The sequence below is a fragment of the Gymnoscopelus braueri genome, assembly GCF_963280865.1.
Source record: "Gymnoscopelus braueri genome assembly, chromosome: 2".
Taxonomy (NCBI): Eukaryota; Metazoa; Chordata; class Actinopteri; order Myctophiformes; family Myctophidae; genus Gymnoscopelus; species Gymnoscopelus braueri.
The window spans coordinates 1,254,171-1,265,520 of NC_137604.1; the positions used below are offsets into that span (position 1 = coordinate 1,254,171).

At 43.1% G+C, this 11,350-nt stretch overlaps 1 protein-coding gene across 5 annotated transcripts in view; it reads right to left on the reverse strand.

The window, feature by feature from the left end:
• Positions 1–11,350, reverse strand: part of LOC308077757 (spectrin beta chain, non-erythrocytic 1-like) — a 113,833-nt gene that overhangs the window by 84,957 nt on the left and 17,526 nt on the right. For all 5 annotated transcript variants that reach the window (XR_013932443.1, XM_080418662.1, XM_080418664.1 and 2 more), the window contains exons 2-3: positions 5,022–5,180; positions 4,652–4,749 (exon numbers count right to left, since the gene is read on the reverse strand). Coding sequence is in view for 4 of the 5 variants with exons in the window: in XM_080418662.1 (XP_080274788.1) it covers positions 4,652–4,749; positions 5,022–5,077 (154 nt within the window). In the remaining variant the exon portion in view is untranslated. The remainder of the gene's footprint in view (positions 1–4,651; positions 4,750–5,021; positions 5,181–11,350) is intronic.

Here is an 11,350-nt window from a genome sequence, read left to right on the forward strand (position 1 = left end):
CCTGCTTCATCTGTCTCTTAGCTAAGGGGTCCCTGCTTCATCTGTCTCTCAGCTAAGAGGTCCCTGCTTCATCTGTCTCTCAGCTAAGGGGTCCCTGCTTCATCTGTCTCTCAGCTAAGGGGTCCCTGCTTCATCTGTCTCTCCGCTAAGAGGTCCCTGCTTCATCTGTATCTCAGCTAAGGGGTCCCTGCTTCATCTGTCTCTCAGCTAAGGGGTCCCTGCTTCATCTGTCTCTCAGCTAAGGGGTCCCTGCTTCATCTGTATCTCAGCTAAGGGGTTGAAAAACATTGAAGACGAACTGAATCTATCTGTACATAATGTCATAATTCATCCATCATTCTTACCTTGCAGTTGTTTAAATCTTCCATCCAGTTGGTTATAGTTATAATAGTTTAAATCCCATTCCGTCTCCATCACCACTAACACGGTTACACTACCCACATGTACACAACACAAATACACACCACACTAAACCACCCAAATGTACACACACACACACACACACACACACACACACACACACACTCTAAACCACCCAAATGTACACACACACACACTCTAAACCACCCAAATGTACACACACACACACACACACACACTCTAAACCACCCAAATGTACACACACACACACACTCTAAACCACCCAAATGTACACACACAGACAACACAGTGCTAAGCCAGATGTACACGCTCAACACAACACAAGCGCACACAGAGTGCTACACACGTTGTCTCTGAATCCACACGGAAAAACAGAGGAAGTGAAGACAATCCTGAAGCCGCCGCCCACCTCTCACTCGACCCCCCCCCCCCCTCTCTCTCTCTACCAACAGATTCCACAGAATAACTTTCAGTACAAAGGTCAGACAGACTGACAGACAGACAGACAGACAGAGGTAGAGCGAGCCTAGTTTAACACACGTCTCTCTCTTCGATTGTTCTCCCTCGCTTTCCCTCCCAAGGCTTAAAAAAAAATCCCACACACACACACACACACACACACACACACACACACTAAAGAATGTGTTGTGCAGGGTTTAGTAAAAACACTTTAAGAACAAAGAGTTCAAAACATTGATCCATATGGTTCTGTTTTCTATTCATAAAACATGTTTATTGTTATTATTATTAAACCCTTACAGGTCTGTAACTCTGAGAGTGTACAAATAGAACCAAATGAACCCTTACAGGTCTGTAACTCAGACTGATCACCATACCGACCCTCCCGGTGTTGGCGGAATGGTTCGCCTACAAGATAAAGACCCCGGTGGTACGGCTGAGACCCCACGCTCAGAACCCGGAAGGAGGAGGCTACCTCCAAAGCCCTGGACCCACAGGTAAAGCCCTGGACCCACAGGTAAAGCCCTGGACCCACAGGTAAAAGCCCTGGACCCACAGGCCAACCAGCCCATAATCACGGTTGGGACGACGGACACAAACATCATGTCACAGCTCAGGACTAGACCAGTGGGCTGAGAACCAACGTGTTGTAATACTGAAAGCAGCCGGGCCACCGGTTGGACCGCTGCTCACGGGGACGTTGGGGAAGGACCACTTCATGAGGACGCAACGAACGGCCCGGTAGGACCAAGTGAGAGCGTAGCTGAGGTACACTTTTTTCATTACCTATGTATGTGTTACTCCTTAGCCTCTAAAACTCCCATATAAGGCCGTAACAGGGTCGATGAACAATCACGGCCCGAGGGAGCTGTTGGACGAAGCGCAGTCTCTAGAAGACTTTGTCTGAAGCCATCCCCCACCCTGCTACAGTCTCTACAAGACTTTGTCTGAAGCCATCCCCCCAACCTGCTACAGTCTCTAGAAGACTTTGTCTGAAGCCATCCCCCACCCTGCTACAGTCTCTACAAGACTTTGTCTGAAGCCATCCCCCAACCTGCTACAGTCTCTAGAAGACTTTGTCTGAAGCCATCCCCCACCCTGCTACAGTCTCTACAAGACTTTGTCTGAAGCCATCCCCCACCCTGCTACAGTCTCTACAAGACTTTGTCTGAAGCCATCCCCCACCCTGCTACAGTCTCTAGAAGACTTTGTCTGAAGCCATCCCCACCCTGCTACAGTCTCTAGAAGACTTTGTCTGAAGCCATCCCCCACCCTGCTACAGTCTCTACAAGACTTTGTCTGAAGCCATCCCCCCACCCTGCTACAGTCTCTAGAAGACTTTGTCTGAAGCCATCCCCCACCCTGCTACAGTCTCTAGAAGACTTGGTCTGAAGCCATCCCCCACCCTGCTACAGTCTCTAGAAGACTTTGTCTGAAGCCATCCCCCACCCTGCTACAGTCTCTAGAAGACTTTGTCTGAAGCCATCCCCCACCCTGCTACAGTCTCTAGAAGACTTGGTCTGAAGCCATCCCCCCACCCTGCTACAGTCTCTAGAAGACTTGGTCTGAAGCCATCCCCCACCCTGCTACAGTCTCTAGAAGACGTTGCCTGTAAGCCATCCCCCACCCTGCTACAGTCTCTAGAAGACGTGGTCTGAAGCCATCCCCCACCCTGCTACAGTCTTTAGAAGACTTTGTCTGAAGCCATCCCCCCACCCTGCTACAGTCTCTAGAAGACTTTGTCTGAAGCCATCCCCCACCCTGCTACAGTCTCTAGAAGACTTGGTCTGAAGCACTCCCCCACCCTGCTACAGTCTCTAGAAGACTTGGTCTGAAGCCATCCCTCACCCTGCTACAGGAACCGTAGTGTCACTGCCACGAGTACCTGACCAAGGAAAGAGGTAGTGGTGCGGGCAGACTACGTCCCGTACGGGGGGCAGAATACGTGGGAGTACAACAAGGGGGGAGTACACGCTCCATATAAGGTCTGGTGAGGTCAGGAGTATGGCACGTCACCCCTTCAGCGGGGGATATAGAGGGACGCAGCAGACTGACCGCCTGACGACAAAGGCGTCCGGCCAGACAATGTGATTAATATTAATAAACAGAATGAATGAATGATGGAGGGGGAGGGGCTTAATCTAACAGGAAACAGCAGTATGGAAACCACACCCACTGATGATGTCATCAGCTCTGGGAACGCAGAGGGGAGGGGCCAGACCGTACCAACTCTACACACAGAGGGGGGAGGGGGGGGGCAGGATTTCCCTGTATTGTTTATTCACTCAACGAGACGAGTTCTAGTGTTCACCAACACATAACAGGAAGACATTAAATAATACGAGAGAGAGAGAGAGAGAGAGAGAGAGAGAGAGAGAGAGAGAGAGACAGAGAGGACAGAGAGAGACAGAGAGAGAGAGAGAGAGAGAGAGAGAGAGAGAGAGAGAGAGAGAGAGAGAGAGAGAGAGAGAGAGAGAGAGAGAGAGAGAGCAGAGAGAAGAGAGAGGAGAGAGAGAGAGAGACAGAGAGAGAGAGAGAGAGAGAGAGAGAGAGAGAGAGAGAGAGAGAGAGAGAGAGAGAGAGGACAGAGAGAGAAGAGAGAGAGAGAGACGAGAAGAGAGAGAGAGAGAGAGACAGAGAGAGAGACAGAGAGAGAGACAGAGAGAGAGACAGAGAGAGAGACAGAGAGACAGAGACAGAGACAGAGAGAGAGAGAGAGAGAGAGAGAGAGAGAGAGAGAGGAGACAGAGACAGAGACAGAGACAGAGAGAGAGAGAGAGAGAGAGAGTCTCCCCTGCACCACGGTTACAACTTCATCGTCTGTCTGTCTGTCAGTCTGAATCTCTTAGTCCAGGGGTCTTCAACGTTTTCAGCCCAAGGACCCCCTAGCTGACAGAGAGATGAAGCAGGGACCCCCTACTCTATATTGTATAAATTGTGTTTCAGAATATACTTTTTCTGTTTACTTGGTCTGCTCTTTTTCCCTCTACACCTATACTTTTTCTGTTTACTTGGTCTGCTCTTTTTTCCCTCTACACCTATACTTTTCTGTTTACTTGGTCTGCTCTTTTTTTCCCTCTACACTATACTTTTTCAGTTTACTTGGTCTGCTCTTTTTTCCCTCTAACCCTATACTTTTTCTGTTTACTTGGTCTGCTCTTTTTTCCCTCTACACCTATACTTTTTCTGTTTACTTGGTCTGCTCTTTTTTCCCCTCTACACCTATACTTTTTCTGTTTACTTGGTCTGCTCTTTTTTCCCTCTACACCTATACTTTTTCTGTTTACCTTGGTCTGCTCTTTTTTCCCTCTACACCTATACCTCTAAAGTTCTCCTCAGAAAAGCGATGCTAAGGGTTCAAGTGGTTAAGGTAAAAAAAACTAAATCCTATCACACAAAGATTTGGTGGACCCCGTGTAGTAACTCTGAGGACCCCCTAGGGGACCCCTGTCTTAGTCACAAATATCTGATCTACAAGCAGCTGTAGATTAGAGATGTATTTCCAGTGAACGTTCACAACACACAATGTCATCTAAAATATAAAACAGTGTATAACAGGAGAGATCTCTCTCTCTGATCAAAAGAATGGCTCTGGATGCAATTGGTTACCTTGGATGCAACCTACAACCAATTACAGTCTCCCATATTTAAATACTGGGCCCTGATTGGTCACCCAGACTTCCCAGAAAAAACACACACACACACACACACACACACACACACACACACACACACACACACACACACACACACACACACACACACACACACACACACACACACACACACACACACACACACAGTCTCCTACCTGCCAGAGCTTTGATCCTGGAGCGTTCAAAAAGTCGTGCGGAGCTGTTCTCGTTGTCCCAGTCATCATCCCAACGCTTGTTGATGGTGTCAGAGGAGCTGTGAGACAAATATGATTTATTATGTATAATAATAATATCACATGATTATTTATTATAATATAACATCATCACATATTCATACCTGTATTACACCACATTATTTATAATAATATTGTATTTATTGTAATATTTATTCATATCTACCTGTACATATTGTATTATTAATAATAATCATATTATTTCTACCTGTACATATTGTATTATTAATAATAATCATATTATTTCTACCTGTACATATTGTATTATTAATAATAATCATATTATTTCTACCTGTACTGCAGCTCCATCTGCTCCAGGTCTGACGCCACAGCACTGCTCAGCATCATGGTTACCACGACAACCACCACGCCCCGGCAACCAGCGACCAATCACTGCTCAGCAAAGCTCCGCCTCCAGCTAACATCAGGGGTGACCTCTGACCCTCGACCCCTGAGATGGAGAGAGAGAGAGAGAGAGAGAGAGAGAGAGAGAGAGAGAGAGAGAGAGAGAGAGAGAGAGAGAGAGAGAGACAGAGACCACCAGGTTTATGAACAGCTTCAGACTGTTATAAAAATAATAATACAGGTCTCCTCCAGGTCAGGTAGGTTATTGTGGTCCAACGTCCAATGTTCAGAATTCACCAATCAGGATGGAATATGAAAAATCGGACGGAACTATCTTGATCACTTGACTATAGAGATAATATGTACCGATTTGCATGATGTTTGGACAGCATTTGTAGGAGTAGTATTAAAAAGAAAAGTGTTGCAAAATTCGGCCTCCTGGTGGCGCTATAATAGGGCAATGTTGAAAAGGTGGCATTTGTTCCTCAACGTAGTGTGAATGTGTGTGCAAAGTTTCACCGCAAACGGACGCTGTTTTCATGATTTGAGGCATTTTGTTCAAAAAGGGCAACTCCTGCAAACTTTAGATGTCAATCTTAGCCAATCAGGATGTAATATGAAAATCATCATGTGTACCGATTTGCGTGAAATTTAGATAAAATCTGAAGGCTTAATATAAACAAATGTTTTACATAAGTCAGCCTCCTGGTGGCGCTATAAAAGGCAGATGTGAAAAATGCAGGGCAAATGTTTTTCCTTGGCCTGTAGGGAGTTTTACTTAGATCGGTACAGTTATAGGTAAAAACACAAATCGGCCTGTTATAGCGTCACCATGAGGCTGATTTGAAAAATCTCAAGTGGTATTTCTTCCTCGGCCCAGTGGGAATGTACGTGCAAAATTTCACGGAAATGTACCGATTTGAGGGATTTTTGGACAAAATCTGTAGGAGTACTGTCAATTCCTTTTTTTTGTTGCACAAATTGGCCTCCTGGCGGCGCTATAACAGGCCCATGTGAAAGATTAAGGGCAGAGGTTCTGCTCTGGCATCCAGGGAGTGTGTGTGCACAGTTTCACTGTGATCAAGCCAACGGTGCCGGAGATTAGCTGTACACAGACAGAATGACGGACGGACGGACGGACAGGGGGTAAAACATACTCTCGCCATGCCTTTCGGCCTGGTGGAGACAATAATAACTAGAAAGTACTGTTCCTGAAGAAACAGTGTGGGATCGCTAAGGATGAATGTTGATAGTATCACACTAGAAAGTACTGTTCCTGATTAATTCTGTCTTACCTATTTATATTACATATTGTGATGTCGCGTGAAGCTTGACCAATCCAATAACGGGCGGAATAATAATAATAACTAGAAAGTACTGTTCCTGAAGAAACAGTGTGGGATCGCTAAGAATGTTGCTGGTATTGAGTATTGATAGTGTTAGTAGTGTTATAGTAGGGTCATAATACAATGACATCAGTATTATGACATCACTAGAATGGCATTATGCATTATGACTAGAATGGCATTATGCATTATGACGTCACTAAATGGCATTTCTCCATTGAAATGACCCAAAAAACGGGAGTAATAATAATAATAATAATAATAATAACTAATGAAGATAACATTAGTGTGATCGCTAAAGCGATCCCACTAATAATAATAAACCGGCTACCATCAGACTAAACCTCCTAACTAGAATGACCAAGTCAGTGTATTTGGGTAAAGTGATGATAATATAATGTATTTAACTCTCTCAGTGCCATGAAATAAATGTTCATACTGTGCCAGCAATTTCTTTTTTTTTTCAAAGTAAAAAAAAGTGCTTAGGAAGCGAGATACAGCCTTTTTCAGTTATAAGTTAAACAAGGAGTGGATGGAGCTGCAAATCTTCAGATAATGATATCTTGGGTTCTGAACATTAAAAAATAATAATAATAATAATAATAATAATAATAATAATATAATATATATATATATATTTTTTTTAACTCAGGATTTTTCGTTCTGGCACTGAGGGCATTCATAAAAAACTCTAAAATATAATGTATTTAATATAATTATAATATAATGTATTTAATATAATTATAATATAATGTATTTAATATAATTATAATATAATGTATTTAATATAATTATAATATAATGTATTTAATATAATTATAATATAATGTATGTGGGTAAAGTGATGATAATAATAGGACACATTCAAGTATCTGATCACGTATACAGTCACCATACCAACTCTGATGAGGCAGTGTTGTTTTTTTTGTATCCTGAAAAAGTTAATAATTTGGATATAGCTGGTTTCTGCCTGACAGCAGAAATATGTAACAAAACCTCCAGTGTTACAATGAGAACTATGAATTATAATAGTTAGTTTACAATGAGAACTATGAATTATTATAGTTAGTTTACAATGAGAACTATGAATTATTATAGTTAGTTTGTCATAATGAACATCATAACAGTGTCCAGTACAGATTCCTTTTCTGAAATAGCCCTGTAGCTCCCTCTAGTGGGACACACACACACAAACACACACAGTATTTATGTCCACATACAAGAATGCCTTGTATAAAGGACATAAACACTGCCAGTGCATGCAGTCAGATAATAGGAAAACAGCCAGTTACAAAGTGCATGTAAGGCAGAACATTGTTACATACAATAATGTTGGTAAACTTGTTGTCTGCTGTAACACAGCAGACAACAATCATGGGTAAAGGAAACAACGCCTCCTCCACATTGAGCGGCTTCCTATAATAGCTGATATTGAGCAGTACCTTGCTAACTGTTTAGCCCTCCTTTTGGAGAGGCCGGCCATTTGAAGGCCCCTCACAACCAACTTGTAAGCTACTCACAACCAACTTGTAAGCTACTCACAACCAACTTGTAAGCTACTCACAACCAACTTGTAAGCTACTCACAACCAACTTGTAAGCTACTCACAACCAACTTGTAAGCTACTCACAACTAGCCTGGCTCCACCCCCTGAATCCTTTGCCTAGCATTCAGGGTCTGGTGACGCTTCCGAAGGCGGGTGTTCCTCGGTTGAAAATCTGACCGACGAATCGGGATCGGGACAATCCAGTATGAACCAATCGCGTTGGTTCATAGTGGAGTCCCACTTTGGCCACGCCCCCATCTCAGAACTCCGCTGCATTGAGAGGGCTTTCAGACTGAATAATGGAGTGAAACGAAATGAAAATTCAGGCTGAGTGTCAGGCTAACTCACAACCAACTTGTAAGCTACTCACAACCAACTTGTAAGCTACTCACAACCAACTTGTGCCCTAGGCTACCACAGACAGACAGACAGACAGACAGACAGACAGACAGACAGACAGACAGACAGACAGACAGACACACACACACACACGTTAGCATGTTACATGGATGTAGACACACATATATTAGCATGTTACATGGATGTAGACACACATATGTTAGCATGTTACATGGTTGTAGACACACATATGTTAGCATGTTACATGGCTGTAGACACACATATGTTAGCATGTTACATGGATGTAGACACATATAATAGCATGTTACATGGATGTAGACACACATATGTTAGCATGTTACATGGCTGTAGACACACATATGTTAGCATGTTACATGGATGTAGACACACACATATGTTAGCATGTTACATGGTTGTAGACACACATATGTTAGCATGTTACATGGCTGTAGACACACATATGTTAGCATGTTACATGGCTGTAGCCACACATATGTTAGCATGTTACATGGATGTAGACACACATATATTAGCATGTTACATGGCTGTAGACACACATATATTAGCATGTTACATGGCTGTAGACACACATATGTTAGCATGTTACATGGTTGTAGACACACATATGTTAGCATGTTACATGGCTGTGGGCACACATATGTTAGCATGTTACATGGCTGTAGACACACATATGTTAGCATGTTACATGGCTGTAGACACACATATGTTAGCATGTTACATGGATGTAGACACACATATGTTAGCATGTTACATGGCTGTAGACACACATATGTTAGCATGTTACATGGATGTAGACACACATATATTAGCATGTTACATGGCTGTAGACACACATATATTAGCATGTTACATGGCTGTAGACACACATATGTTAGTAGTGCAGCGGATAAAAGCAATATTTTGGGAGAATCGTTCACTTGGTGATACAAGCGTGAAACTTGGTACAGGTCATCTTTAGAGGTCATTTATCGATTTTTTTAATCGAGCCACTTGAAAATCAAAGATGGCGGCCATTTTTCAAGATGGCCGACATCTTAGTGGGCAGTTAAGTGATATGATGGTTTATTTGGTGATACAAGCATGAAAATTGGCATGAGCAGTCTCTGTGGGTCACTTGACAATAGGCCACCCACAGCTACTTGAAATTTCAAGATGGCGGCCATTTTTCAAGATGGCCAACACTTTAGTGGAGCAATTAAGTTATATAATGGTTTATTTGGTGATACAAGCATGAACATTGGCATGATCAGTCTCTGTGGGTCACTTGACAATAGGCCACCCACAGCTACTTGAAATTTCAAGATGGCGGCCATTTTTCAAGATGGCCAACACTTTAGTGGAGCAATTAAGTTATATAATGGTTTATTTGGTGATACAAGCATTAAATTTGGCATGAGCAGTCTCTAAGGGTTGCTTGACAAGAAAACACTCCCAGCCACTTTACATTTCTATTTTCAAGATGGCCACCCCCTGGATCCTCAAAAGATACATTTTCTCATAGAAATGTATGTTTTTTTTTCATTAAGGACGATTATTATTATTATGCTAAAGAACAACTTTTAACACATCACAATATAGTTGTGTTGATTTGTTGATCATAGATAGATTAGATAAGAGTGAATATCTGCACTACCAGGGCACACTGGTGATATATCACTGGGGTTCAATGTCAGCTAATTGAAAGTTGGTATCCCAAATGCTGTCTAATTTACCCCAAAACAGTTAGATAGCCGCACCTGAATTGACAGGTTGTGCCAGCACGGGAGAGCCGAGCCAAGGTTAATGGGGTTTTAGTTAACCGGATGGTGTACAGATCGCTCAGGATTTAAATGGCATTGGATGAACGATCGAACTAAGTGTAGGGTTAAGGCACGAACTTAGTTGTATCCCATACATCAAAGTGCTTGGTAAAAGGTGGTAAAAGGATAAACCCTCGGCCTCTGCCTATGCTGCAGACATGGCAGAAGCCATCATAACAGTTGTGAAAACTAACTGGGACAGATGTTTAATTTGTCAGCAGGTCACCAAGGAAAAACTCATTCAGCCGAGTTTATTCAACAGAGAGCACGATCGTACTGGTTATGATACCATTGCAAGAAATGTTCCATTATTTCATAAGATCAATGCTCTGCCTATCTTACTTAGTCCAACCCGACTAGATGAAGGTGATGGCATAGAAAGCACATCGACAAGAAACAGAGCAAAATATAATTCAAGCTGTAAACTTAGGTTCAACAACACAGAGCTGGAAAGGACCCAAAAGAGAGCATCTACATCTGCTGAAGACACTGAAGATACCAAAGATATCCATGTCAAGAGGCCAAGAAGATCTAATGTATGACCGGTCCAGCGATGTCACAACTGTGAACGAGGCCAGGCTTGATCTCTTTGCCAGAAAGCAAAGACAATATGACTTGATCCCACCAACTCAAGCAGCACTCAAAGAGCATGCCAAACATGCTTCTTATGAGGCTGGATACGTGTGGGGACAGGCATTGAAGCGACATCCACAAATGCCGAACCCATCTGACTGGGGATGGGTGGAACAGGACGAGAAGTGGAAAGTCTTCTGGACTCCACTTCCACCTATTGCGGAGAGTTGTTGGGAGTTGACCAAATGTGGGTGCTCCAAGGCATGTACTGGAAGGTGTAACTGCTTCAGATATGGACTCAGTTTCACATGCCTATGTAGTTGCCCCTGCTAGAACCTATTTGCATGTTTATTTTGCCAGAGTTATTCCCTGTTGTCCTCTGTGTTTTCAAGTGGAGGCCTATGGCTCGGCTTCCCCTCGTCACATCGACGCATCATGTTTTACTTTTTATCTAGTCTATTACTGTGTAATTTTCAGTTGTTACTTTGTAACATTGCTTCCACTGCCTTCCACTGCCATATCTAACAGTGAAGCACATTTTCAGTTTAGTTCCTTAGTATCGTTTGTCATGGTTCCGTGGCTATTGCCATTCAGTATTAGCCATTACTCATAATTTTGGAGCACTGTCCGT